At 39.3% G+C, this 25,540-nt stretch overlaps 1 protein-coding gene across 12 annotated transcripts in view; it reads left to right on the forward strand.

Annotated features, from left to right (window-relative positions):
• LOC121514041 (focal adhesion kinase 1-like) overlaps positions 1-25,540 on the forward strand; it is a 105,248-nt gene that overhangs the window by 19,068 nt on the left and 60,640 nt on the right. For all 12 annotated transcript variants that reach the window (XR_005992252.1, XM_041794103.1, XM_041794102.1 and 9 more), the window contains 11 exons: positions 15,534-15,820; positions 15,902-16,068; positions 20,545-20,632; positions 20,905-20,984; positions 21,108-21,170; positions 21,257-21,311; positions 21,647-21,787; positions 22,189-22,266; positions 24,272-24,379; positions 24,999-25,116; positions 25,494-25,524. Coding sequence is in view for 11 of the 12 variants with exons in the window: in XM_041794096.1 (XP_041650030.1) it covers positions 15,534-15,820; positions 15,902-16,068; positions 20,545-20,632; positions 20,905-20,984; positions 21,108-21,170; positions 21,257-21,311; positions 21,647-21,787; positions 22,189-22,266; positions 24,272-24,379; positions 24,999-25,116; positions 25,494-25,524 (1,216 nt within the window). In the remaining variant the exon portion in view is untranslated. The remainder of the gene's footprint in view (positions 1-15,533; positions 15,821-15,901; positions 16,069-20,544; positions 20,633-20,904; positions 20,985-21,107; positions 21,171-21,256; positions 21,312-21,646; positions 21,788-22,188; positions 22,267-24,271; positions 24,380-24,998; positions 25,117-25,493; positions 25,525-25,540) is intronic.

Here is a 25,540-nt window from a genome sequence, read left to right on the forward strand (position 1 = left end):
TATTCAAAAGTACTAAAAGTTTAAAAGAATTACAGAGAGATACCGAGAGCGGTTCTCCTTTCGTATTCACATATTCTCTTAAGCCTTTTTGGTGCCTTATTAAAATGCCAAAGCTGTGTGTGTCCAACAGAGCAAAGGTATTGACACTGTCTAAATTGCACAAACTCCTACAGAAGTTCTTTTGCAGGCAACAGATCACCCGCTACTGAGTTTCTGGGAGTTCTGTTTTCATCGTCATGATATCAGACATGTAAATTAATATCATCTAATGCACACCTTTAGACTGTGTCTGCCACATAAATAATCACAGTAGGGTTGTTGACTGTGTTTTGGCTCTGGTTGTTGGAAACTTGACTATAAAGTTCTCAAGATTATCGTGTCCTTTTGCTCATCCGTGAGATTGAATGTCATAGTGCTTTAATGCCAGTAGGGGCTGGAGCATAAAGAATATGTTTTTAGAGCAGAAAAGAGACAGACGTCAGAGTGAGGACAGAGGGCAGCAGAGACCTGATGAGGGCACTCCACACAGACAGACCGCAAGGGTGGAGAGTGAAGAAATACAAAAGAAAAGCGGTGTTGAAAGGGGCCAAAGAGTGGAATGTATGTTTTCAGTGGCTAATCCTGGTAATACCTGATGTTTATGTATTTGTTCAGTGTGTGTGGAGGCTTTGTGTGTTCATGTTTATTAAAGTTGTAGGGCTGATTAAGACTGAAGTCTTATTAGCATATTTATAAGTACAGCCTAATCAGCCTGCCTTCGTTATACTGCATCAAGTTTCAAATGACAAACTGTCCACCTCTGTTTTTTATCCTTCTCGGCCCCACATACACCCACACACGCTTCCACTAACACACCCACACACACTCACACAAATATTCCCTCCTTCCCTTCATAGTTTTTTCACAGCATAGTAACAGCAGCCATCAGTAACACAAACTAATCAAAGGAGAAACACTTGCTTTACACATTCACAAAAGATACAGTATGTAGAATTTCTGCACTGAAATATCTATATTAATTGAAAAAATGACAATTCCTATGTTATATATATTTTAACTGAGGTCTTACAATATCTGAAAAATTTCCTAAAATCTTCAAAGACAGAAAAATTCTTAATTTTCATAATTGTGAAGAGACATGCCCTTTTACGGAGGTGGCCATAGGTTGCAGGTTCAGTCACTCAAACCCACCATTACAACATGGATCCCCCACACTCACATTTCCAGCTTGCTGACATGAGCACTCCTCAGCGCCACCCACCTCCGTAGCCTGACTCTCGATACTACTTCTTGTTTTGAATTGAGGTTTCTGTAGGGGTGCACGATAACTATCGGGCCGATAACAGGAAATTAGTATGGCATTCCGATAAGTCCGATATCATGACGACTAGCCCTGATAACATATATATTTTTGTCAGCACAGCAGTGCTGGCATTTGTTTTCTTTCTCACTAGACTACACATTCCGAAACAGCAGGTGGCACCGCAGTACACGACTCGCTGTTAAGCACCAGAGAAGAAGAGGAAGCAGCCCCTGTGCTAAAATGCTAACAACATGGTGGCGTTATTCAGTGTTTACGGGGAGGATAACATGACCATGTGTGTAGAATTTGTCCTGCAAAGGTCGCAAAGAGTAGAAAGAAGTCCTCGACCGATCTTATAAGTCACTTAAGAGTCATCATCCTAACGATGTTGAAACGAAGCAGCAGCAGCCACTAGCCTCAGCCGTGGACATTAGGACTGAGCCAACGGCTAATACCAGGCAGAGCGCTGATCATAAGCAGGCATTGAAAACTGCAGAAAGTTTGCCAGAGCCAAAAGGCGCAACGTCAGTTGCCTGATCCATCGCTACTTTCATAGATGTATACCTGCCTGCTCTGTTTGACATGGTTTTATTCAGTCTGATCGACGTTAGGAACAGAAGTTTAGCCACAGCCCACGTGGACTTTACATTCTTAAGCTATCTCTGATATGACTTATGTCAGAGCATATTTTTAATCTTTATGTAAAACATCAGCTCGCTTTAATTCTGGCTTAAACAGCAAAAAAAAACAAAATAAAAACAAAAACAAACCCCCGGACCCCCAGATATCTCCATTTGTTAAGCAGAACAGCCTGTTATCATTTGGTTTTATGGGGGAAAACCGTCCGTCAGTTGTTTGTGTATGTTGTACTTGGTACACAAATGTTTAACTAAAAAAAGTTAACTATAATAAGAGTTATAAAGTCAGAATAGTTCTTTGTTTTTTTGAAAAACATGGGTGATACTTATCATGCATCACTAGGTTTCTGTTCAATAAAAGTGGCACCTCTTGAAGCATATTTACTAAACAGAAAACCAGTATTTTTGGGATCTTTGCAGGGTGAATTTTACAAACACTGTTGTGTTATCCACCCCGTAAATACTAAATAACTCCACCGTGTTATTAGTCTCTTAGCACTAAGGCTTTTTCCTCTTCTTCTCTGGTGCTTAACAGCGGGTCACGTACCATGGCGCCACCTACTGTTTAAGAATGTGTAGTCTTGTGAGAAAGAAAACAATGTCCTTTATTATTAGTGGATTTTATCGGTTAATATTTTATTATCGGGATAATAAAATAAATGCAATATCGGCAGATAATTTATCAATACCAAAGATTATCGTGCATCCCTACTATAACTATATTTTGTGTGATTTAGTTGTAGTTTAAAATATTTTCAGCGATTAATTACAATACTGTTGTATTACTGATAATCGTGATATGAATTTTTGATATAATTTAATCTCTAATTAATCTTAATTTTGATTAATTGCTCTGCCTTAGTCTCAATATTAACCTTGAAATAAAAATGATTATAATTTTAGAGCAACCCTAACTCAAACACACTTGTCCACACAAGCTTCTTACCCTCATTAACACACATACACTGTGTAAGTATCGGCTCTCTCTGGCTTACACACACTCTCTCTCACTCCACTGTCTCTCTGCTGCACTCACTCCACTGCTGAAAGATCGCGCTGCATGTACAGTGTGTGTGCATGCGTGTTTGGCTGCAGCAGTGTGTGTGGGAATGATGTCGTGATCTAGCTGCTTTTCCCGCCGATCCAGAAGGAAACTAGACTGAACGTCACACAGCTGATAAACTTCAAAAAACATCATTTTTTGGCATCAGATTCTTGTCTTGTACTGGCTTTTTTTGCCTTTTTTGGTCCATCTTTCCCTTCAGGTCTCTGTCACTTTATGTCGCTCACTGACATCAGACACCTGCCCTGACCTGCTTCACTCCTGCAGGCTCAGAGCATGGTGAGAAACCTTCAGAGGATGTGAGACTCAGCTGCTCTCCGGGGTTTTTCGTCTTTCTTTCATCATTCCGCCCTCTTTACTTCTTTTCTCTTGGTTTCTCATTCATATTTTCATTTTTATCATTCCTTTTCTGATTTATCTTATCCTTTCTTGTCTTTCTTTTTCGCTCTCCCTCCCCTTCTTCCTCTCTTTTCTCCCCCCTGCGCCGGTCACTTTCATCTACCTCTCCCTCACTTTGCTTCATTTCTGCCCGTCCCTCTTTGCCCTACATTTTTGTCACTGATGCGAAATCTCTTTTTCGTCTTCCTTTCATGCGTCTTTCCATCTCCTTTGGACAACACTGTGGATTTACAGAACAAATTACCACCTTTCTTGGAAAACAAAGCCTTGATGTAATTAGATGGATTCTTACTTTGCCAGGAAAGGATGTCAGAGCTATTTTGTAACCTGGATGATTGACTTACGGTGCACCTAAAGATTTATGGCTGCAGGGGAGCTGCCTTCTTTGAATTTCACATCAAGGATTGATTAATTAGATCAGCAGCCCTGCATCGGAGACTTAAATTGAATATTTTGTGTGGATTTATTGGACTGCAGGATGGCTTAATGGATAGAGAAATGATCCAGCAACTCCAGAAGCCTGTCTTCATTGTCTCTTTTAGGAAGCTGTCAGTCTGCTGGAGTGTCCTCAAGCAACTTTCTGACTCTTCATCTTAAAGAAAAAGAGCAAAAACAAGCTCCTTTACAAGGATCGTTACACTCCATATCACATTTCACAATGGTCAAGGTATTTTTCTGGGTTAAAGGCCATGACATGTATTAGACGGATTGATTTCTAAGACCTGGACCCCAAGCCAGATCCTCAAGTCCTGAAGTAATGTGATGCAGTCTTGTGATCAGCAGCTTGGAAAACTACACCGGCTACTGTACTTCCATTTTTTTCTACATAGATTTTTTGATTTCGTTGCAGCTGAAAGTCTGACTTCCATAAAGTAGAGCAGATTCTCAGCTGACCCAGCCGTGGATGTGAGAAGCTGAGTCAGACCTTTATCTCTTTATTATCTGAAGGTGAAATCTTTCCGAGCATCTCTGTGAGCTGGACTTAGACCCTGATGATAGATGAGCGTAGTGGCTCCTCGAGGATAAAGTAACAGCTTGGTATATTCTCTACCTCCTGTGGGGACGCTTGCTGTGTCATCAGATTTTCACAGAACAAAGGATATTTGACATTCTCCTTTCCCTCATTCTGGGCTCTTTGCTCTATCGGAGTTACTTAGATCCCCGGGACACTGGCCTGGATTGATTTTTCCTCTCTTGTGTTTCCTGTGGCTGTCTTGTGAGGAGGATATAAGGTGCACAATGGATATTATTGCTGCTGTGACTTTCAGCAGCTGCAGCAAGAATTGATTTCTAACTTTTTTGGAGCACTTTTGGTCATTATAATTAGCTTTTCTATGGATTACTTAATTCATATACGAGGAGTTTTAAAAGCTTGCTAATACAGTCAGGTATGAGGCAGTCCTTGTTTTAGATGCTGTTTTGGTGGCCCCGCAGTTTTGTCTGGGCCTGGTGGCCAGACCTTGTACAACCCCATCTGCAAGAAAAATGGATGGCAGCGGTTGCATCCCTCTCTGCTGGAGCAAAGGGGCCTGCATCTATGCACAGCATCCCCTACCAAGTATGTACAAATAAATTAGTAGTAACACACCATTTTTCAATTAGCGGTGACTTTTGTTTCCATAGTACTGAAATTAAAAATGTCCTGATAACTGTACTACATAATTTTAGAAGCAAACTTTGCCTTTTCATGAAGGATGCACAATATTAACAGCATGCTGTTGGTAGATAATTAAGAAGTGAATTATCAAAAAGCATGAAAATTTCTGCCAGTCATCATCATTAATGCCACTATCATCAACGTCATCATCTTTAGTACCAAACTACAGCGTAAAGAGTTGTTCACAAAGAGTTGGACTTTAAATTTCTCTGAAGAAAAAAGGGATTGTGCTTGGTTGGGTAACTTTCTTTCACTGGAGACTAAAGAGGAGAAAAGTTTTACTGATTTAGCACCGGAATTGGAAAGACCTCTGACCATACCCAACCCTAGTCAAACACAAGAGAAAGTGTTGGCTTTGTGGGAATCTTACACTAAAGTAGGGCCCTATGAAATCCATTTTATTTTTTGCCAAATTCAATTTTTTCTGTTTTAATTTTTTGGAATTCCGTTTTTAACATTTCCACTAATTTTACCTTAAAAAAGAGTGTCTTGTTTATGTAAATGAATGAAATGTTCACTAATTAAATAGAAACAACCTTAAATTACTGAAGAAGGGCCACAGTTGGCCCAGGAGCCGTTGTTTAGATAAAACTGATATAAAATAATTATAACCAGTCCAACAGTCAGATTTTTCTAACATTTTAAGACACATCCATGTGTATAATCACACTGGATCCTAACTGATGTTTATAATGTAAATGAAGAAATCCTTCAGTTCTCTCAAACACAGAGTGATAGTAACTTAAAAAGAAAGTAACATCTAAGTTAAATGGTTAAAAGAAAACCTGTTACCTAAACTTTTCTTTAATCTTACAGTCTGTAACAGTCCATGCAGTTTGATGCTGGATTGTGTTTTTACTCCTGACTGTAACGGTTTTCTCCTCATCTCCCTCCATACACTGCTGTCTGTCCGTCTGCCTCATATCAGACCGCTACATTAATATAGACACTTACTAGCTTGTTAAGCAACCAAAGGGAACTACAGTATCTACGGGAGGAATTATTAAGCTAATTGTTACTCAAATGTAACATCATTTAGACAACGGGACTTCATAAAATCTTGAGTCCGTCTGAATCGAGTTTAAAGCCCTCAAGAGGTGAGCAGGTGCTCCAGTTGTGATTTCAGCTGTGAGCCTCGTGCACAGACACACCTCACTCTCTCCGTGGCACGGATGAGGTTTCTTGTAGGTGCAACATTATGATGCTCTGTACTGCCCCATGTTGAGCTATGTGATGTTTGCCGGTGTTTCGTGCAGCTGCTTTGACATGCTGTTATGGTTTAGGAGGGGGCGGGGTGAGTGTTTCTGAAGTGAGGCACAAGTTGTGCCACACTTTAGTGATCCCCCAGAACATACTCCTCAGGTATATGTTCCTCTTTCTAAAAAACACAGCATTTTCAGTCAAATTCATTCAATTTCCATGATTTCCACGTTAGATTGTGAATTCTGTTGTTATCGGCCAATTTCGCGATTCCGTTAACACAGAAATCATAGGGCTCTACTAAAGAAGTAATGAAAAAAAAATATTGTTGGTATCAGCCATTGGCTAAGTTGCTATTTCCAACATCAGTGCTGGCATCTGCCCTGATTTTTCCAATTGGTGCATCTCTCCAACGTATTTGTGCAATTTAGACAGCACAATGGAGGGTTTTTATTGCAATTTCTGTGACTAAAATTAAGAATTTACTCTATATTAAGGTGCCAAGGACTTCTGTATTTGTTGGCATGGTATCAAAAAAGTTGGTACTGAAAAAGTTACATTACAGTAACTCTCTGTTAGGTTTATTGCCAGTCCAACTACATTTCTTTATTTTAATTAACAGGCAAGTAGCTTTAGTTTTTTTCTGCCATTTTAAAATTTGTTTTAGTCTTAGTCTTCAGATTAAAATGTTCTTTATTTTAGTCACATTTTTGTCATCTTTAACCCTTATAGTTTTAGTTCAGTTTTAGTCAACAAAAACTTAAAAGCACTGATGAAAATGCTGAAATATACCTTACTGTATAGTGGTCATGGTCATGGTCTAACAGTCCAGTACTAACATTTTAATTTTTGAGTCTACTTGATGAAAACTTAACATACTTTTTGTCAGTTTGTATCACAAAAGATCTATTTTGAGCTAGTCTTAGTCTCATCTTCGGCATTTTAAGTCTGTGAAAGTACAGGCAAGTGTTAAATGTATTACATGTGTCTTGTTTAAGCCTTTGTCTTGTGAAATTAACAGAGCTGTGGCTGTGTTTTTTCATTCGTTTGTTTACCAGGCTTATAGCTACAGAGTTGTAATTAGTTTGTGTGAATGAGATCATGTGGATGGTGATTGTTAGTTACTGTAGTACTTCTGATGTCACTGGAAGAGCTCAAAACGAACATGTACACACTCAAACTGTAAGCTGAATGATATCTTTTACTGTACAAAAGCACACTGTTGTTTATCAGTGGCACACGAGTACCCAATAGTGTTTGCATGTGTGTCACATTGTATGTTATACAACAGGGTTCAGACTTGACAGTTTTTCTCCCCTGGTATAGATAATGCGCATCTTTGGCAAGATGAAGTAGAGAGTATAGTAATGGCGGAGGAGGGGGCAGAGGAAATTGTCTGAGAATGAGAGAAAGATGAGAAGGAGAAAGGAAGGGAGATGGTTCAGTAGGACACATGGATCAAATGGAGACATGAAGGCAGGAACTAAAAGGCCTGTGAGCATTTAAGATGAGTGGCAGGAGGAGATTAAGAGGAGAGGAGAAGAAAAGAGGAGCAGAAGAAGGAGGAAAAGGATGGAGAGAGAAAGAAGGCAACAGACCATCTCATGCATGAGGAGTGAAGGTGGAAGGAAAAGATAAGGCTTTGGGAAAACATGGTGTAAAGACATGGATAAATGAGCAGAATGAACAACTGAAGAAGAGAGAAAATGATGGTTAAAAAAGAAGACGGAGAGGCAGAGGCTCCCTGAGGATTGTTCTAACCCCAGTAACCCAGATAAAGTGGAACGAGGCGATGGAGCTTCTGCTGGTGCTCCAGGACGGAGTTCCACCCAGGCCCACTGTGATTTCACAGGCTGACTGTCAGTCAGTGGACCCCCACTAAGAGAGAGAGGGGCTGGTGGGCCGTTAACTGCCTTTTCCCCTCCTTGTTGCCTGCGTGGCCTAGTTGATTTAATGCCTTTCCTTTTCTCTATTCAAGTGTGTGAAGACATGCACCATATGGGGATTTAGAGCTCTTCTGCTGCACAGTAGAAAGTGGTGCAGGGAGAAATGGTGTCATTTGTCCTGTGTTGTAAAGTGAACAGGGTAAAACTGTAGTTTGTGCTGTGTAGATGTGTATTTTTTTGTTGCAAGTGTTGAAGCCCACTAACTAAAGAAAATGTTTTTCTCATGGTCAATGTATGTTGATTCCATTTCTAAAATAGAATAGAAAATATTTTCATGTCTCAATTGGACACAAAAGCAGAAATGTTTCAATGGCTTACATGTACAAAAAAACGCCAGTTAAAACAAAACCTTATGTATTAAATCAAGGTGGCATGTTTAAGATTTATTAAATGAAATTTTTATATAATGAATTTAATTTAGATTTAATTTAATATGAAATATAAATTCATAAACAAATTCAAATCAGGCACAATAGAGCAAGATGAAAACTTGTAATGGCCAGTAAAGATATGCTATTTAACTGGTTGCAGATGATACAAACTGTTTTCCCTTTATTAGAATCCGAGACCTAAAGTCCAAGGAAAAAACTTACTTTACTTTCCTACCTGGTACCCTCTGTGTTTGAGGGCTTTGGTATGTGCTTTCCAAAATCTGAATTTCGCCTGTAGCAAATCCAAGTTTTAGGAATTCTTTTAACATGACATCCCCAGTGTAAGCGGTAATTTCTTCTGATAATTCTACCAAACAGGCATTCAGTCTCAGTGTTGTGGCATGGAGACATTTTTTTGGAAGCCATATGTGTGACAACACTTCACCCCCCTTTATGGGGGCTAGGGGAGTTGGGGTTTGGGGATTGCTGCTTTATGAGGAAATGTAACACAACCAGATGTGCCATTAGCTCCTGTCTTGCACAAAGTCATACAGATGTAGACTGAGCACGTTCCAGATAACGGCATCAACATGACACGCTTTCTCTCAACTCAGTTCAATTCAAAAGACTTTCTTGGCATAGAAAACATCAGTTTACATCGTCAGATCAGTGTACAAATTATATAAATTTAAATAACAAATTATTGCCCAGTCTGTATGAGCTGCTGCAGATCACTCTCTCACCATCGTATCCATTGCAGAGTGCGGACAGTCGCACTCCAGACGCGGAGGATTACGTATGAGAGGAAATAACATTCAGCTTGAATTTAAAATGTGCCAGGAATATAAAACAAATGGACTGGGCATGAATGTAAAATCTCAAATCAAATCAAAGTGTAGGGAAGTTTTTGTGGCAACAAGTTAAACTTGAAGTCGCATCTGCACGCACCTCTCTCACTTTGTCATCGCACCTGTGCGATGAGGAGTGACAACCTCTTAGCACAGACCAATTTTCTTGTTGCATTTGCGACATATGTTGCACTGTACAGCCCTGCATTAGGGTCATTTTCACAGGCTTGAGCAAGATATTCATCAAACTTATCCTTGCTTAGGGACCTTTCTCTCACTCTTTTCTCTCCATTTACTGCGTGGCCAGACAGGAGGACTGGCAGACGCGCCACCATCAATTACATGTAGCCGAAACCCTGGGTGAATTATTTTTCTGGACAGGTGGTTAGAAAGTGCAGCTTTTTCCACTTCCTGTTGGCTGCAGTGGGTGCACAGTGTGTTTTCCTTGGAGATCCAGCTTTGTCTGTGGCGTCCACTCGATGGCAAAGTTGTGCTCACTGAGTCTGTACATAGACAAACATTTCCTCAGGCTCGGATCAGTCACAGTGCTTACGTAGTCTCTCTTCAATTAATTTCATTTCTATTCAGTCCAATTCAACTGGCTTTATTGGACATCAGTTGTCATTGACAAAACAGAGTAAAAATTTAATTAGAAAGATAACAAAAAAGTATTATAATAGGTATCAGAAATCTGGGTTTAACTTTAAAATTATGTTTAAAACTCCAGAAATTATGTAATTTTATTTATTTATTTTCAGATGTGCAGTTAGTCCTGTTCATGGACTTACTATAATTTTCTTTTCTCTCTGTCTAAGCAGGTTACATAACCACACAGAGTGGCTGGCTGGTAGTGCTAAACTCTAGCAGTAGTTCAGTATTCCCATAATTTCTGCCATTTAAAGGCCAACTCCCTCCTCTTTTCTTCTTTATCGTAGCAAATTTCAGAGATGTCCATTCATCAGAATTAAATGTAATTTTGCTGCAGTAGTGGGAATTTAGCAAAGCTCTTTTTTTTTTTTTTTCCCTAGAAACTCCAGATTTTCTGCCTCCATGCTAATGTTTTTGGCAATCCGGGGGCAGTCTTTTTATTTGATTTCAGTCATATTGATGCCATGCTGTGATTTGATTGGTTGATGCCAGAGGGCATCTGGGGCAGTTTGCCACAGCAGAGCCCTAACTAATAGTTTGGCAGTGTCATGACCACTGTCTCATCTGGCTAATTTTCTACGTTAATATTTTTTTCCGGAAAGAGATGCCAACTTCAACTGGCTTCCCTGGAGAAATGAAAATAGTGAGTTTCACTACACGTCAGCCACGTAACATTTAGAGGAGCACTGTTTCACAGATATAGGGAAATGAAAAATGGAAGATATAAGATATGAGAAAGCACAGAAAATAAATTACACTATGAAAGAAAGTGTTTTATTAAAATGATATTAGGAGTCTGAAAAACAGGGGAAGCCTGGCTTCCCTCAGCTTGTGGTTGGAAAAGCCTTTGTTCAGTCCACATTTCTGTGTGATATAACAGTATTTACAGCATAAAGTAGCTGCATGCGCAGTGACTTTAATAGGATTTCATCAAGCTGTAGGTATGTAGGTTATGGTTACATGTGTGTTATTTTGTGTCTCTTATGTGATTTGTGCAGCGGTGTGCTTCAACATTTCAATACTTAATATACTGTGATTACTAACAGAGAGAGCAGCAGCAGATGGCTGACTGTGGCTCGATTGCTCCTTTGGTGCAACCACTTCTATTTTAAAAAACGAGATGCAGTCAAAATAATGCCCCCAATACATTTTTTAGTGTGTCCCTTGGAGACGAGGCATGAAGGCTGGAAAAGAACCAGAGAGAAGCAGGGAGAACAAGTGTAAGAAGCTGCTGTGCAACTATGTCACAGTATGTGAACTGTCTGGATGGAGAGTTTGATATAGATTTATGATACACCCTAATAGTGCAGCATGCAAGAGGCAGTGCATTTGAATGTATAGCATTTTGGCACATAGTTTTGCTTTATGCGGCACAGTATATAAAAAGTAAGTAAATATGCTGACGTCCTCAATCACATTTTTTTTCCTGGCTCAATTGAGGTGGTGGTGCTACCCTGTTTACTGAGTACATATGCATACTGACACATCCAAACCCTTTTACCAGCAACTTAAGGAACTCTAATAACTGCAACTGAGAAAAGATGGCTCTGTTTTAGTACAAACATATGTGTTGCCATCAACACATATGGTATGTTATAGTTGGAGATGACAAGGTAATCCAGTGGTGCCCTTTAAAGATGGAGTTCTTCATGAAAATGCATGTCCAACTAGGTTGAGGGCGAAATGAGGCAGTAGTGACCAGCACAAATTTTTGGATACATGAAAACCTTGTCAATGAACCATAACCTAACCTTGCAAAGCAGATGGATACGCCTGTTTCTGTGTTTCTCACTGGCGAATCCATCTTGCAAACCTCCCTTCTGAACCACTTGGGCCCGGTTAGAAAGTGACAGGACCAATCAGCGTTGAGGGGCAGTACTTTTGGGCACGGCGGAGTCATGACGTAAGCAAGCAGCGACAAGAGGCCGGTGCAATCATGGTAGAAGAGATTAGTGTAGATGCTGCTATAGCATCAGTTTTATCAGAACTTGACGACATTTCTTAGTTAAAAGAAGAACAGAGAACAGCATTGAGATGTTTTCTCTTCAAAAACGACAAATTCATGTACTGACATGTCTGCAGTTGCCATGGTTTGCATTATGCAGCTCTCTATGGAGTTTACTCCTCGGTAGCGGCTACAACATCATGTGTTTTGTTGCTCTGATTGACCCTGACAGACAGAGCATTCATCCAATCACCCTCTGAGTTTTTTTTTAAAAAGGCTCTGCCCTTTCCCAAGCGCTGTCTTTGGAAGGTTCTCCAGATGGATATGTGAAACAAATCCATCTGGCATGTCAGGTTACCATAATGTTTGTAATGTTGTTTATCCTTCAAAGTAACCTACGTCACATTTCTTACCTATTCTAATGCTCAATTTGAGCTTCAGCTGATCATCTTGAAAGTGTCTACATGCCTGAATGTACGCTCTGCTGCCATGTGATTGACTGATTTGATTTGCATTAATGAGCAGCTGAACAGGTGTAACTAATGAAGTGATATGTGAGTGTATTGAGCCAAAATGTTGCATCCTGTTCAAGGTGATTGAACTCTCAAGATTGAAGCTGTAGGATTACTGTGAATTGGAAAGAGCAAACCCTTTACCCTTTTGAGACAGAGTGATAGAAGTAAAAGCATTTGACCACATTCATGATGGTTTTGTTTACTGATAGATGGGTAAGTAGTCTTGTTTGCAAGCTTGTTTGTATTTCTTGTAATGACAGGATGAAGTAGAATTAGCCATTGACACATGCACTCTTTGGAGACTGTAGAAAGCCACCTGATAATCCAGCAGTGTTATAGCTGCAGCTGGATCTATTTTGATGACTGTAATATTATAAGAGGAACATTTGTAATCTGATCTTCACTAATCTGTTGAGAAACATCATACAGTTAACTCTGTTCATCACACCAGCTGTGCAGTTTTTGTACACAACTGAAATGGGGGGTTCTCTCAGTTAATACCAAGACACCTCCAGAGGGCTGATCAGTAATCTCCAGTGTCCCAGAGCCACCCCCCTCCATGCCAAAGTACTTATGATAGAATGTAGATACCTGAACCTTGATATGTTTGTTGGTTTGTTTCTGTTGTCACATACTTGTTTTTGTTTTCTTTGTTTTTTTAAGATTTTACAGCAGTCCAAAGTTGTGGTAGACCGATTATTAGCCTGGCAAAACATTGATGCAGATATGTGGAATTCAGCTGATTATTGGTATTGGCATTTTTTTTCCCAATAATTGGTCAGAATCATTTAATTCAGAGATGTAATTCTTTGGCTCCTCTGCAAGGGATGTCGTCCCCTCTGGTTTTGTTTTTACTCTCAACAGTTTTACTTTATGTCCTGGAGCATGGATCTCATTTTGAGATTTTATTATAGAATTTCAATCAAGATGATTAATAGCAAAATGAATGCAGAAGCAAATACACTAGAAATAGAAGAGAATTACAGTTCTGCTAAAACCTCAGGCAGACATGCAGCCATTTATTCCATTTCATTGACTCAGTTTCTCAATGATAAGTCATTTTTTTTTTATTTCTGTTGCAATTTTAACTTATCTCATAGCCCCAGGGTTACTTAAGCACAAAACACACAGATATAGGCTTAACTCATCTGATTTTTGCAGGCAATAGCAGCAAGCTAAGAAATGGTCTGACCTGCTACTGTGATTTTACTTTTGCATCTCAAGATAACAAGGTAAAGTAAGCTGTGAATTCAAGGAAAGAACCGAAAATTACTCATGCTTGAGGCTTTTGTTCAATGCAGATGATTAGGTTATAGAAAATGAATACTAAATCAAACACACTTTTTGAAATAAATTAAAATGTTGTTAAGAAAAGCCGATTCTTTCATAACGACTACAAGAAAGACTGCCAAAAGAAAGACAGTGCAGTGTCTCGCCATAGAAACAGGATGCAATAATGCGTTTAAGGCGTGCTTGCTCAATCAGAGCATTCTACACTCACTCACTATTGATACAGCAATTTCTTAAGGGAGAGAGTGCTGAGTCAATTTATCAGATGCATCACGTCCTTCTCTACACTCCTACTGCAGTTATTGAGCACAAACATGCACACTCATGCACTCACAGGCATGTATTTCTCTCACCATCTCTTAAGAAGGAACTGTGGGTCAACATTAGAAAGTGCTGAGCCAGCCTTTTTTGCATCAGTCTGTATATTTCCGTCTCTCTGTTTGTCTCTTCTTTATCAGCATGACGTTATCTGACTGTGACCTGAACACAGCACAGAGAAAAAAGCTGAATGTTGTTGCATGATGTGAACAGTATTGATTTGATGTTGCTTGTGACAGGCTATAAAACCACTAGAGTCGACAGTTACAGTTCCCAAAAACACGGCTTGTTTAGCTAGATTTGTTTTCTCCATATTGAGTGGATTAAGTAGTCATCCGATGTGAGTAATTACATCTTTTAGCTCTAAATAATCCCTTAGATGATGAAGCAGATCACAGGTTTTGACACTGCTTTTGGAAAAGTATTAAGTTTTATGTGGAATCCCCATGTCTGGATATAAGCCATGAAATAATTTGGTAAAACTTGCATCTCTATTGTCACCTCATGACAGCTAGAATTTACAGTCAGCTGAAAGGAGTCACTGCAGCGATGATGACTCGGCAAAGCCTGCAGGGTTAGCCAGGAAGTGACAGCATGACACAGGAAACAGCAGAGTGTGAGTCTGGCACGGGGATGAGGCGTGTGAAGATGAGCCTCCCGAAGAATGATGTGATGAAAGAAGGTAAACAGGTAAAAGAGATATCCTTGGGCAAAAGGGAAAGATGTTGGAGCAGCATGGTTTGTGTTTTTATGAGTGACGCTGGTAGGTTACACAAGATTGCTGTTTAAAGCTCGTTTGTTGAATTATTCCTCCTGTAGCTCCATGCTGTGAAAAAGAGTAAATGTGAATCAAGCTATATTTCTTTTTTTTTTTTAAGCTGGAATAAGATTTGATCAGTGAGAATTAATTTTAAGTTTCATTTTTGTCTTATGTCTACATTTTACATCAAATTATTGATTTACCTGCAGCAGCCTGTGGAAATCAAAGTCAGAAAGCTTGAGTAGCTTTGAGAATAATGACTTGTTTATAACTTGGTAGGAGCCTGAAACTGGTAAGAGATAATCATTGGCATGAAGTTTAAGCAGTGATATATTTGTATTAAACAGTTTTTAGGTCTTGCCTCTCTTTCTGGATTTTTGGTTGTCTTAGTGTTTCTGTGTTGTTTCCATGTTGTTGCTTCCTCTGAGTGTACGTTGTCTTTTATTTTGACTTTTAATCATCAACGCCACCTCTGTTTGTGCCATGATACATGGTTAAATGCTATACTTCTGACATTTGGGTACTTGGTGATTTTAACGCTCTTGTAACTGTTTATTTGCTGATCACAAATCTACCAGAAAACCACACTTTGACCTCTCTCGTGGCTGTTTTTCTCTACCTCTCTTTTTCAGAATATGACAGCCAGTTAGCCCCAGCCGGAGCGTCTGAGTCAGGCATGGCGTCGTCTTCCTACCTGGAGCCCAACCACAACCACTCGGCAACGGGTGGTTGTGGGGTTAAATCCCGCTCTGGGATGCCCGGTGGTACCACTGTTGGTACCAGTGGCTCTGCGGGGGGCCTCGAGCGCCCCCCAGGCTCCATGGACCGTGTCCTGAAGATCTTCCATTATTTTGAGACAAACAGCGAGCCGTGCACATGGGCGAGTAACATCAGGCACGGAGATGCTACAGATGTCAGGGTAAGATACACAAACATTTATTACCTTCTTCTATGGTCACATTTTCTCTAGTTCTTACCTGTTTCTGTGCTGTTTCTGAAGGGTGTTATCCAGAAGATAGCAGAGATCCATAAACTACGCTGTGTGTCCTCTCTGGGGCTCCGTCTGACTCACCTGCACTCTGATGCACTTCATTGGTTACACCCTGATTTGGGTGTTTCTCATGTCAGGGAGAAATATGAGAAACAGCACCCCCAGGAGGAATGGAGGTAGAGTAACAACAAGATTTAATATTCTCACTCACACTTACTATCCATACATTGTTTTCTTTTTTACCACAAGGGACACCAAAGAGTGAGGGGTTTATATTTGACAGCACCTCTTTCAGTAGTTTGGGTTGATGCTGGATGATACTCGTTCAGTCACTATCCTTTCCTGATGATGGGCCATTATTAAACATCCAAAATAATGTAATTCTTCTCAGGGGACAAAAGGTTGATATTTACAGAAAATATTTCACCTTTAGAAAAAGCCTTTTTACAGTCTAAAAGCTACACATATTAAAGCTACAGACCTGCCAACCTCGACTGTTTATGAAGTGTACTTTATAAGCTAAAGTTTGTAGCCTGTGATTCCAGTGAATCAAATTTACGGATCTCTTAGTTGTAAGACTAAATAACCCATATACATTAAAGGTGGAAAGGTTGACCTATTTAATTCAAACTAAATCAAGATGACTTCGTCACACAAGAACATGCCTGGCATGTTGTGGGTAGTTCTGGCAGGCATTTGTCACCTATTTGAGCCTTATTCTCCCCATTTGTTTGATCCAGTTGTCTTGTCTGCTGTGAGGAATGATCCGCTCTGTCCGATGAAAACATTTAAAGAGAAAAAAAGAATTTGCTACCAGTCCAGTTGCCCCTTTGATCAGCGTTGGATAACCATGACCTGGATGACTGAGAACCTACACAGATAACATTTATCTCATTTATCAGGCCTATTTGAAAGAATCTCTGTCCATTTTCAGCCTAAATTTAAACTGTGCTGGCTCGTAGCCATCTGCCGTCCATATTGTTAACAGCTCATCTTACAATCCAGCCCATTGTCCTGCTGTTGATGTGTTACACCCAAAGTCATTAAAATTGAAATGAATTCAAAGTGAGTGAGTTGTTCACACTGCTAACATGCAGGGGAGCCAGTTGTTGCAGCTCTGCCTCGGAGCGTGGCGGAGCTGCAAGCCCACAGGAGCTTCTGCTCCTGCCAAGCTATTGTTAGAATGGCAGAAGCAGCCCAGGGGATGGACCGACTCTAGCTCCCTCCTCTCACGCTCCCTTGCGTGTTTTATCTCACTCTAGCTTGTCGCTCTTTTTTACTTTGATCTCTCTCTCCTTCTGTATTTCTCTTCATCTCTCACATCTGTGTTTTTTTCTCTCTTCCCTTAAACACACATCCTTTTCTCTCTTCTCACACTCTTTCTTTGCATCATTCATTATAGAACAAGGATGTTTTATTCATTGTGTCTTTTGATTTTCTTTGTTGCCTAACTACAGGCCTAGCATAACGACAGCATGGAGCTTGCTACTCTGATGACCCATTTCTTTCGACTACAGTTACAGCAATATGCCAGTCATAAAGTAATATGTCACTGTAAACAATAATTGCCCATCTGGGTTCTACTGTGGCACAGTTCACTGGAAATGGGTATGGCAGGAATCTCATTATGCTTTATGGTATCACAAGGTTTTGGTTTCAGTTAGTTCTGTCAGCAAAATATAAAACATGTCTTACTGAGCCACTGGGAGGAATATAATGAGGAGAAAATGGCATCTTCCTGCCTCATGACTTGCTTTTTACACCAGAAGTGTTGGCAAACAGCCACCCTGCTGAGGTGACTTTGAGTAAGATATAGAAACTGCAGGTGTTATTATGAAGCCAGCATGAACCTGAGCCCTCAGGTGAAGATAAAGCAAGAGAAATCATGAAATACGTGAAAACAAATGCAAGGATTTTGCCCAAATCCATTTTGTCTGAAGAACTTCTGTGTAGTAACATGTTAAAAGTAGTGCTGCCAGTTAATTAAAAAAATTAATCAAGTTAATCACATCACTGGTTTTAGTAATTTTTAGGTTTCTAAACTTGATAATTTTTCTTACTATCAAATGTTTATTTTCATTATTTTAACTTTATGTACTGCACTTTGAAAGCGCTTTTTATTAAAAAATGTATTATAATTATTATTATTATTGTTATTATTATCTATAAATTAACATTAAGAATACTACCATTTTCTTGTATTTTTGGCTGAGATAAATTAGTATAAGTATGGTGTTTAAATGAAGAAATATTGAATAAACTAGGGTTTTTAAATTTATTTGTGTTTTGTAAATCAGAGTGTCTTAATTGACTGAGTAATAATATTTACAGACTGCAAAGGAGCCAAGCAGACAAACACATCAGGTATAAAATAACTTCTGTTGTAGTGAATGTTCAGGTGTGATGTTACCCCGAGGTAGCTGAAGTTGCTGACTGATGTCCATTGGTCTCTCGTCAGTGTAATAAATGTAGCTCAGGCCAGCTGCTCCACTTTAGTTGCCTTTTTAGCTGTCATACAGTTCATGGATTCTTGTGACAGTAGTTCTCGTAGGTGTTCTGCGGTACGGGTCATCCGATGCAACCTTGATGATGTCTTAAAGTCCTTTGTTGTCAACTATGTCGATGGTCGGCTGTCTCTGGTGACCCATTAGCAATTACAGTAGTTAGCTTAGATGCTGTCGTTTTGGGGACAAATCTGGGTCTGCTGGGCTGCGCTGGTGTAGCTTGGCGTTATGGCTTGATCCCTTGTGTTTGTTAGCGTCTTTGCTAGCATTAGCAACATTAGCTATCATAGCTTGATCCCGTGTTGTTGTTAGCGTCTTTGCTAACATTAGCAAAGATGCGCTCCCGGAGGTGGTGCTTCAGACTCGTACTTCGGCAGAAAGACAGTTCATTAGCAGTATGTACACACAACTTTTGTTTTATCCAGACTTCCATTAGGCAGCTTTTTAAATCTAAATTTGCTGTGAACCAGACCTGGGCCTGTCTCCTCACTCATCACTGCTGGCTACGTTTGACCCGCCTTTAACCTTTTCACCCCAGGGATGTAAACATTCGCGCAAGAGGACTACGGGAGGAAGTTGTGGTCAAACTTAGTCATATGATTAAATTGCGTTATTATTTTTTTTAACATGTTAAGCTTTCCAGATTAATCACGAGAGTTACCACGTTTATATTAATGGTCCTTGTTAAAAGCTTTAAAGCATCTTGATTTAAAGAAACATGTTGATTATTTCCAAAAGATATTAATAGCAGTTTTTCTAAATCACCAGAGTCTAAGCAGTATTTTTAATCCTTGGCAAATTTGGCAAACTCTGTAGTGAAAGCATGATGATTCAATCAGTTTCAATCACATATTCGTGTGCAGTATGCTTTCCAAGTCTATGTGACTTGCCAGTCAGATATTCAAAAAAGAAATACGTTTACTAGAGCAGCACACTATTGCAAAACCAAATGTAACAGACTATACCAGATAAAAGCAGTGTTTTTTTTTATTTATCAATTTATTACCTGTGACTGTAAGTATTTTCTACCATCAGAACTACACACTGTCAACTTTTACTACTCTGGGTTAAGCCCTTTACAAGTGACACTGAGAGCTGCATGAAAATGTTGTAAGACTGCAGGTGGAGAAGACAGGTGTAGTGGCATGACTTTTATGGTAACATCAACCATCTCTAGCAGTGTTTCAATGTGTGTTAAATGATTAAGAATGGTCAAAAAATTAATATGCCCCAGAATAAAGTGTTTCTCATAGCTGGAATACCCAATCACTCAAAAGCCACCCACCGAGCCTTGCTTCATAGAGTTCAGTTACTCTAGCTAAAATGTACTTAAATAAAAATAAAAGTACTGATTTCAGAAAGTACTCAAAAAAAGTTCAAGTCCCCAAAAAGGCTACTCAGTTACAATTTGGGTAAATGTGTTTAGTTACTTTCCACCCCTAAGACTTGACAATACCTGTGAGCATGCATGCATGTTTATAGCCATATCAAATGCAGATTCTGCTTGTCCAATGTTTACTGCACTGTCTGATTTGGTAGAGTTCTGCATGAAAAAGATAATCTTGCAGGTTTTTAGCAGATAAGTCATGGCAATCCAGAAACTAATCTTTATATCAAGCATTAAAAATGCAGCCACATGAGTCTCTTGTTATCGCATAAAGCAATGGGGTTGTGTCACTTGCACACATCAAATTGCAATGATTAAAGGATCGTGCCACCCTAATGGCAACCATAATAGATTGTTTACTCCAATTTATTAACTAGTTGTCATGGAGTGAATTTTAACATTGTAATGTTGAACATTTTGCCATTTTTGGTATTTGCTTTTAAAATGAATTTTCTATAACGTGGCAAGATTTTCAAGGATTTTTGAAACAAAACCTGAACTTAAACCTAATAAATATTGATCTATGTGAAAGCTTAGATTGCCCCTCATTTTTCGCTCAAGCATATCTCAAACTGGGCCATATGTGGGACTTTAAATTGGGTTAAGCTCTGTGTTTTTATCAGCTGTATGTATGAGTAAGCATGCTCCTCCAGTCTCTATATTTCAGACAGTCGTCACATTTGGATGCTACATATATTTAACTCTCTGTGTGGGTGCAGAATGTTCTGATATTTATCTACACTGTCTGATGTTGTTCTCAGGTATGAGCTGCGGATGCGCTACCTTCCTAAAGGTTATCTCAGCCATTTCTCTGAAGACAAACCCTCTCTCAACTACCTCTATCACCAGGTGAGGAAACAGATGATCACAAAAAAGCATGCAGAAGTTTGTCCTATCTGTGTGATAAATGCTGCGTTACAATGTTTTATTTGTTTTATTTTTATGTAACCTGTTCTTAAGTAAATCACCTGTTGTATAACGCCAAACCTGCCACTGGAAACTAAAAACCAGCTCATACGCTACAGTTTCATCACAAGGCATCATATTTTATATGGTTTTCAGTTGAGATTCTTTTTCAGAGTGTAGGTATAAAAGATTACTGTCACACTGTGCTTCCCCAGGTAAAAAGTGACTACATGCATCATATAGCTGATCAGGTGGATCAAGATGTTGCTTTGAAACTGGGCTGTTTGGAAATCAGGTGAGTAAGACAAAAAAACACATATTACTCACATTATTCTTATGCCACATCCAACACTACAATGGATAAAATGCTCAGTCTTCTCAAACAGTTTAACTCTGTCTTCTCTTCTGAATCATACAGGAGGTTTTTCAGGGAGATGCCAGGAAATGCTCTAGACAAGAAATCAAATTATGAACTACTAGAGTAAGGCCTTTTTAAATTTACATTTAAGGCATTTTACCAATAAGTTAGTGGAACCAAAACTATTTCTTTGTTCTTATTTTTCTTAGGAAAGATGTTGGATTGAGAAGGTTCTTCCCTAAAAGCCTTCTAGACTCCTTAAAGGTAAGACAAAAGCACTTGTAATCTACTACACTAATTGTTAGGGTCTCCCTTTCACTGGCAAGTACATTTTCATATCACAGAAGTTGCCATAAATGTCTTAAGGGATCTTTTTTTCTGCTGTGTCAGCTCAACGGCTACATGCAGTTTGACTGGGTGACAAGGCAGCCCAGCTGATGACTGAAGAGATTTCTGCCTAAATGTCTGATAATGTAATTGTGTGGGATTGAATTAAACCTCCTGTTGTCACTCCGAGTATATCTTATCAGCTGTCTGTGTGTAGTTGACCCTGTACCAATCGGACAGACTAAACCCTTGTAAATGTGCTTTCTTTGCAGGCGAAGACTCTCCGTAAGCAGATCCAGCAGACATTTAAGCAGTTTGCAAACCTCAATGATGAGCAGAGCATCCACAAGTTCTTTGAGATTCTCTCTCCCATCTACCGCTTCGACAAAGAGTGCTTTAAATGTGCTTTGGGGGTAAGTTAATAGGGACTAGATATGTTGCATGTAAATTTGAATGATGGCGACACAATGCTTTATAGTGTCTGTTAAAACCTACAAAATCAGGGAAAATCAGGATGATTGTAGAAGGTGATTGATTTTCCTGCATTTGCTCCAATGCCTTGCTTGATTTCCTGAATATTTTGTAATATTGTTTTCCATAACAATGCCACAACATTATTACTGTCAGCTACAGACTGCACATCATCATCAGTCCCAGGGGGCATTGTATGTGACAGTAGTGAAAACAGATGAGAATGGTTTCATGATTTTAATATTATATTTCTTCCAGTGTAATATTCTGTTAAAAGCTGATGATGTGATTACAATTTAACATCTTTACATGCTATCTCTCTTTCTCTGTCTTTTCTCTTCAGTCTAGTTGGGTAATATCAGTCGAGTTAGCTATTGGACCAGAGGAGGGAATCAGCTACCTCACAGATAAGGGCTCAATGGTGAGTACCCAAACGTGGGGTTGAGCTTTACTCTGATTTCACCTTTCTTAAGTTATTGTCTGATTCATACATTTATTTTATATATCAGACAACCCAGTTTAGAGTTTCTCCAGAACTAGTTACTGCACGCAGCAGGTTTTAATTAGAATTAGGATTTAATTAGAATTTTTCAGGCATATTTTTCTCTCATCAGAAGTAAAAAGAATGCTGAAATGCCATTTGACAATTTGTTTTTGTTATTTATGCTTGACAAAGCTATAGGGGCCAGGGAATATGATTAGAGAATATAAACAACTATGGTGCTTGTATTGACTTTTTACATTTTAACTTAATTAGAGAGACTGCCTGTCAAAGTGTTGAAAGTAAATTGGATTAATTTATCTTGGCATATAAATTAGCCAGACATTGTTCTATTGTCCTTCAAAAACTAAATGACTTTGTCTGGTGCTAGTATTTAGAAATGTAGTGATTGTTGTATATTAAATTGAAATACAGAAGTTACAGTAACTCAAAAAATTTGTTTGAGTCCTGTTTATTTTTACTTGAATGATGTGCAGTCTATTGAAGAGATCATTTTGACTAAGCTTGTTGATATTTTCTCTGGTAAAGTCTTGTTTTGGGGGTCAGTTGTGGAGACTCTCGTAAATAAGTTAGAATAGTGTTCCCTCCACTTTTTTAATCTATTCTGAGGTTTTAGTTTTCCTGCTTTAGATTGCAATTTAGCTCTCTCTCAGGACCTGTACTCCCCTTATTTGTAATTATAAAGTGCAGATTTGTTTAAAATGTCCTCTTAGGCTTTGGTAGTCTTTCACCATATATTCGCTTTTCCAGCCAGGCTGCTGATGTTGGTTGTTTATTAATTTGCCAACTGAGATCTGACGTCATGATGATTGATTGGTTGGTTGCAGAATGCAGACGTGTTGCCACTTTCTATTTGATTTCAAACCTTTTTTTTTTATTCTCGAAAGGAAATTGAGGTTTCCCTCAATTCCAATGCCATGCCAATCAGTTAATAAATTGGTAGGAATCAGTGAAAAATATTAGAATTGGAACAAAGTGGCTAGAAATCAAGGTCCTACAGTCTGCAAGAGAGGGGAGAACTGCAGTCTTTACAATTTGTTTGGGGGCGTTCATGAGCTCAGGGCGTTGAAGTCAGCTCAAGCTTGCAGGGCTTTAAGAACTAACCAATCAGTAGTGCTTGGACTCTTCTCTGAACAAGTTTGAGATGCAAGGTGGCACTTTTCACAGGAAGGCCTTAAAAATGTATAAAAACCCAATGTTGCGCCTCTCTTCAAAGGGTTGCCAACCAACTTTCTCATACATATAAGATGTTTCAGTCTTTTGAACAAATGGTTTGCCTGATATAGATCTAGTAGGTTACAAATGCAAAAATTAAAACATTCCTTATTCTTAAGCTGCTTTTGTGTCCCAAAAGTAGTGAAATATTTGGGCCAAAAAAGGTTAAAAAAAAAAAAAATTGTGAATGACACAAGGTTATTTTGGTTGATAGCATATCACCGTTTCAATTCAAAGCATGTTTTAGACAAATTAAGAAATGTTTTATATGTTAACGGGGCTTAGCTAGCCTCTTAGCTTAGCACAAGACCCATTTCCTGTTCCCTTCATCTGAATAGACAGCACTAGACGTTAGGAGACCTGCAGGACTGAGCATTGTGGTCTTGGTCACCATCACACCAGGATAATCTGTAAACTTAGAAAAAAATACAAAACTTTTTTATAGGGATTTACTCAATGTGGACAGAAATTTTCTGATGATAATTGCAGCGGTCTGGCCCATTTAGAGCTTTAAGTACTAACTTTCATCTGTTTCCATTCATTCCCAATAGCTGTCCTCCCACTCCCTAACCCCTGACGGACATTTGCACATCATCAGAATCACATGACTGCAAAGAACCTATTGGACACTTAACTGAAATAAGGCACCTACATGGTTCATGAATACAAATCATTTTTTCAAATCTTTTTTGTCTGTCTTTCTCTACAGCCCACACACTTAGCTAACTTTAACCAGGTTCAGTCTATCCAGTACTCAGCGCTGGAGGAGAAGGACAGAAAAGGCATGCTGCAGCTCAATGTAGCGGGAGCTCCAGAGGTGAAGACACACAAACACACACCTTGTAGCTATTCCCATTTCTATTGTTGCGATTCACTTTTTGAAAATACTTATTACCTGTAGTTCCTCAGGTTTGTCTTCTAACTTGTATACTGTGTGTATTACACCTGGAAGTCATTGTGCCATGTGAAGTTGAGGCAAGATTCATTTCTCCTATTTAAAAAAATCTTAAATTTGTTAGTCAAAAATTTAAGTTAATTCTATTTCTGTCAGCTTTTCCTGACAAAAATAGAAAAATCCAATTTAAGCACTTTTTGCAACAACACAAAAAACAGTGGGAAAAATAGAGGACATGATTTTAGGAAAGACAGAAGTGGCACATTGGGGAGCAGAAGGCGGGTGTAGCCATCTGCACTCATGTGTCTGTCCAGAGTGAGAGTGTATGTTTGCAGCAGGCCCTTACTACTAGTAAAGCGTGTGTGCATCACTGCTGGAGTATGTGTATGCCTGTGAGCTCTGCTAGAAGACGTTATCCCTAATAAAGCTGTCATTGTGCCACTGTGAAGCAACCCTCTGTCCTACTCTTACACTCATCCTTGTGTGTGTGTGTGTGTGTGTGTGTGTGTGTGTATACGGGTGTACGTGTATGTGTGTGTAGCCGCTCACAGTCACCACGGCGTTGCTGACAACGGCAGAAAACATGGCTGACTTGATTGACGGTTACTGTCGACTCGTCTCCTCAGCTACTCACTCCTTCATCGTCAGAGTCCACAAAGGTAAGCTGCACAGCTGCTCTTGTCTATTACTTTTCCATTAAATCACTAACAGGCTGGTACTGATTTTTAATTGTGTTAGTATGGTTTAGTTATGGGAGACTAAATAATAGTTGTGCTCTTCAGATGATAACGATGAACTATAAATGGTACTGTGAGTTGAAATTGCTGTCAGCCATCTCTCACACAGAAGTCAGGCCTGATCGTGGCTGTTGAAGCTTAACGCCTGTCACTTTGTATAACAAGCCTGTCAGTGCTAAGCTACTCTTTTCTAAAAATAACAATGGCTACAGAGAAATGGTTTACAGTGATGTGGCACTAACATGATGCCGCGCCAGTCTGTTTTGTGTCTGATTCGCATGTTCATTTTGTCTCTGCAGAGGGTGATAGAGCTCTGCCTTCCATCCCCAAGTAAGTCAACACTCTT

This window comes from Cheilinus undulatus, linkage group 8, assembly GCF_018320785.1.
Source record: "Cheilinus undulatus linkage group 8, ASM1832078v1, whole genome shotgun sequence".
In the NCBI taxonomy this organism is placed as follows: domain Eukaryota; kingdom Metazoa; phylum Chordata; class Actinopteri; order Labriformes; family Labridae; genus Cheilinus; species Cheilinus undulatus.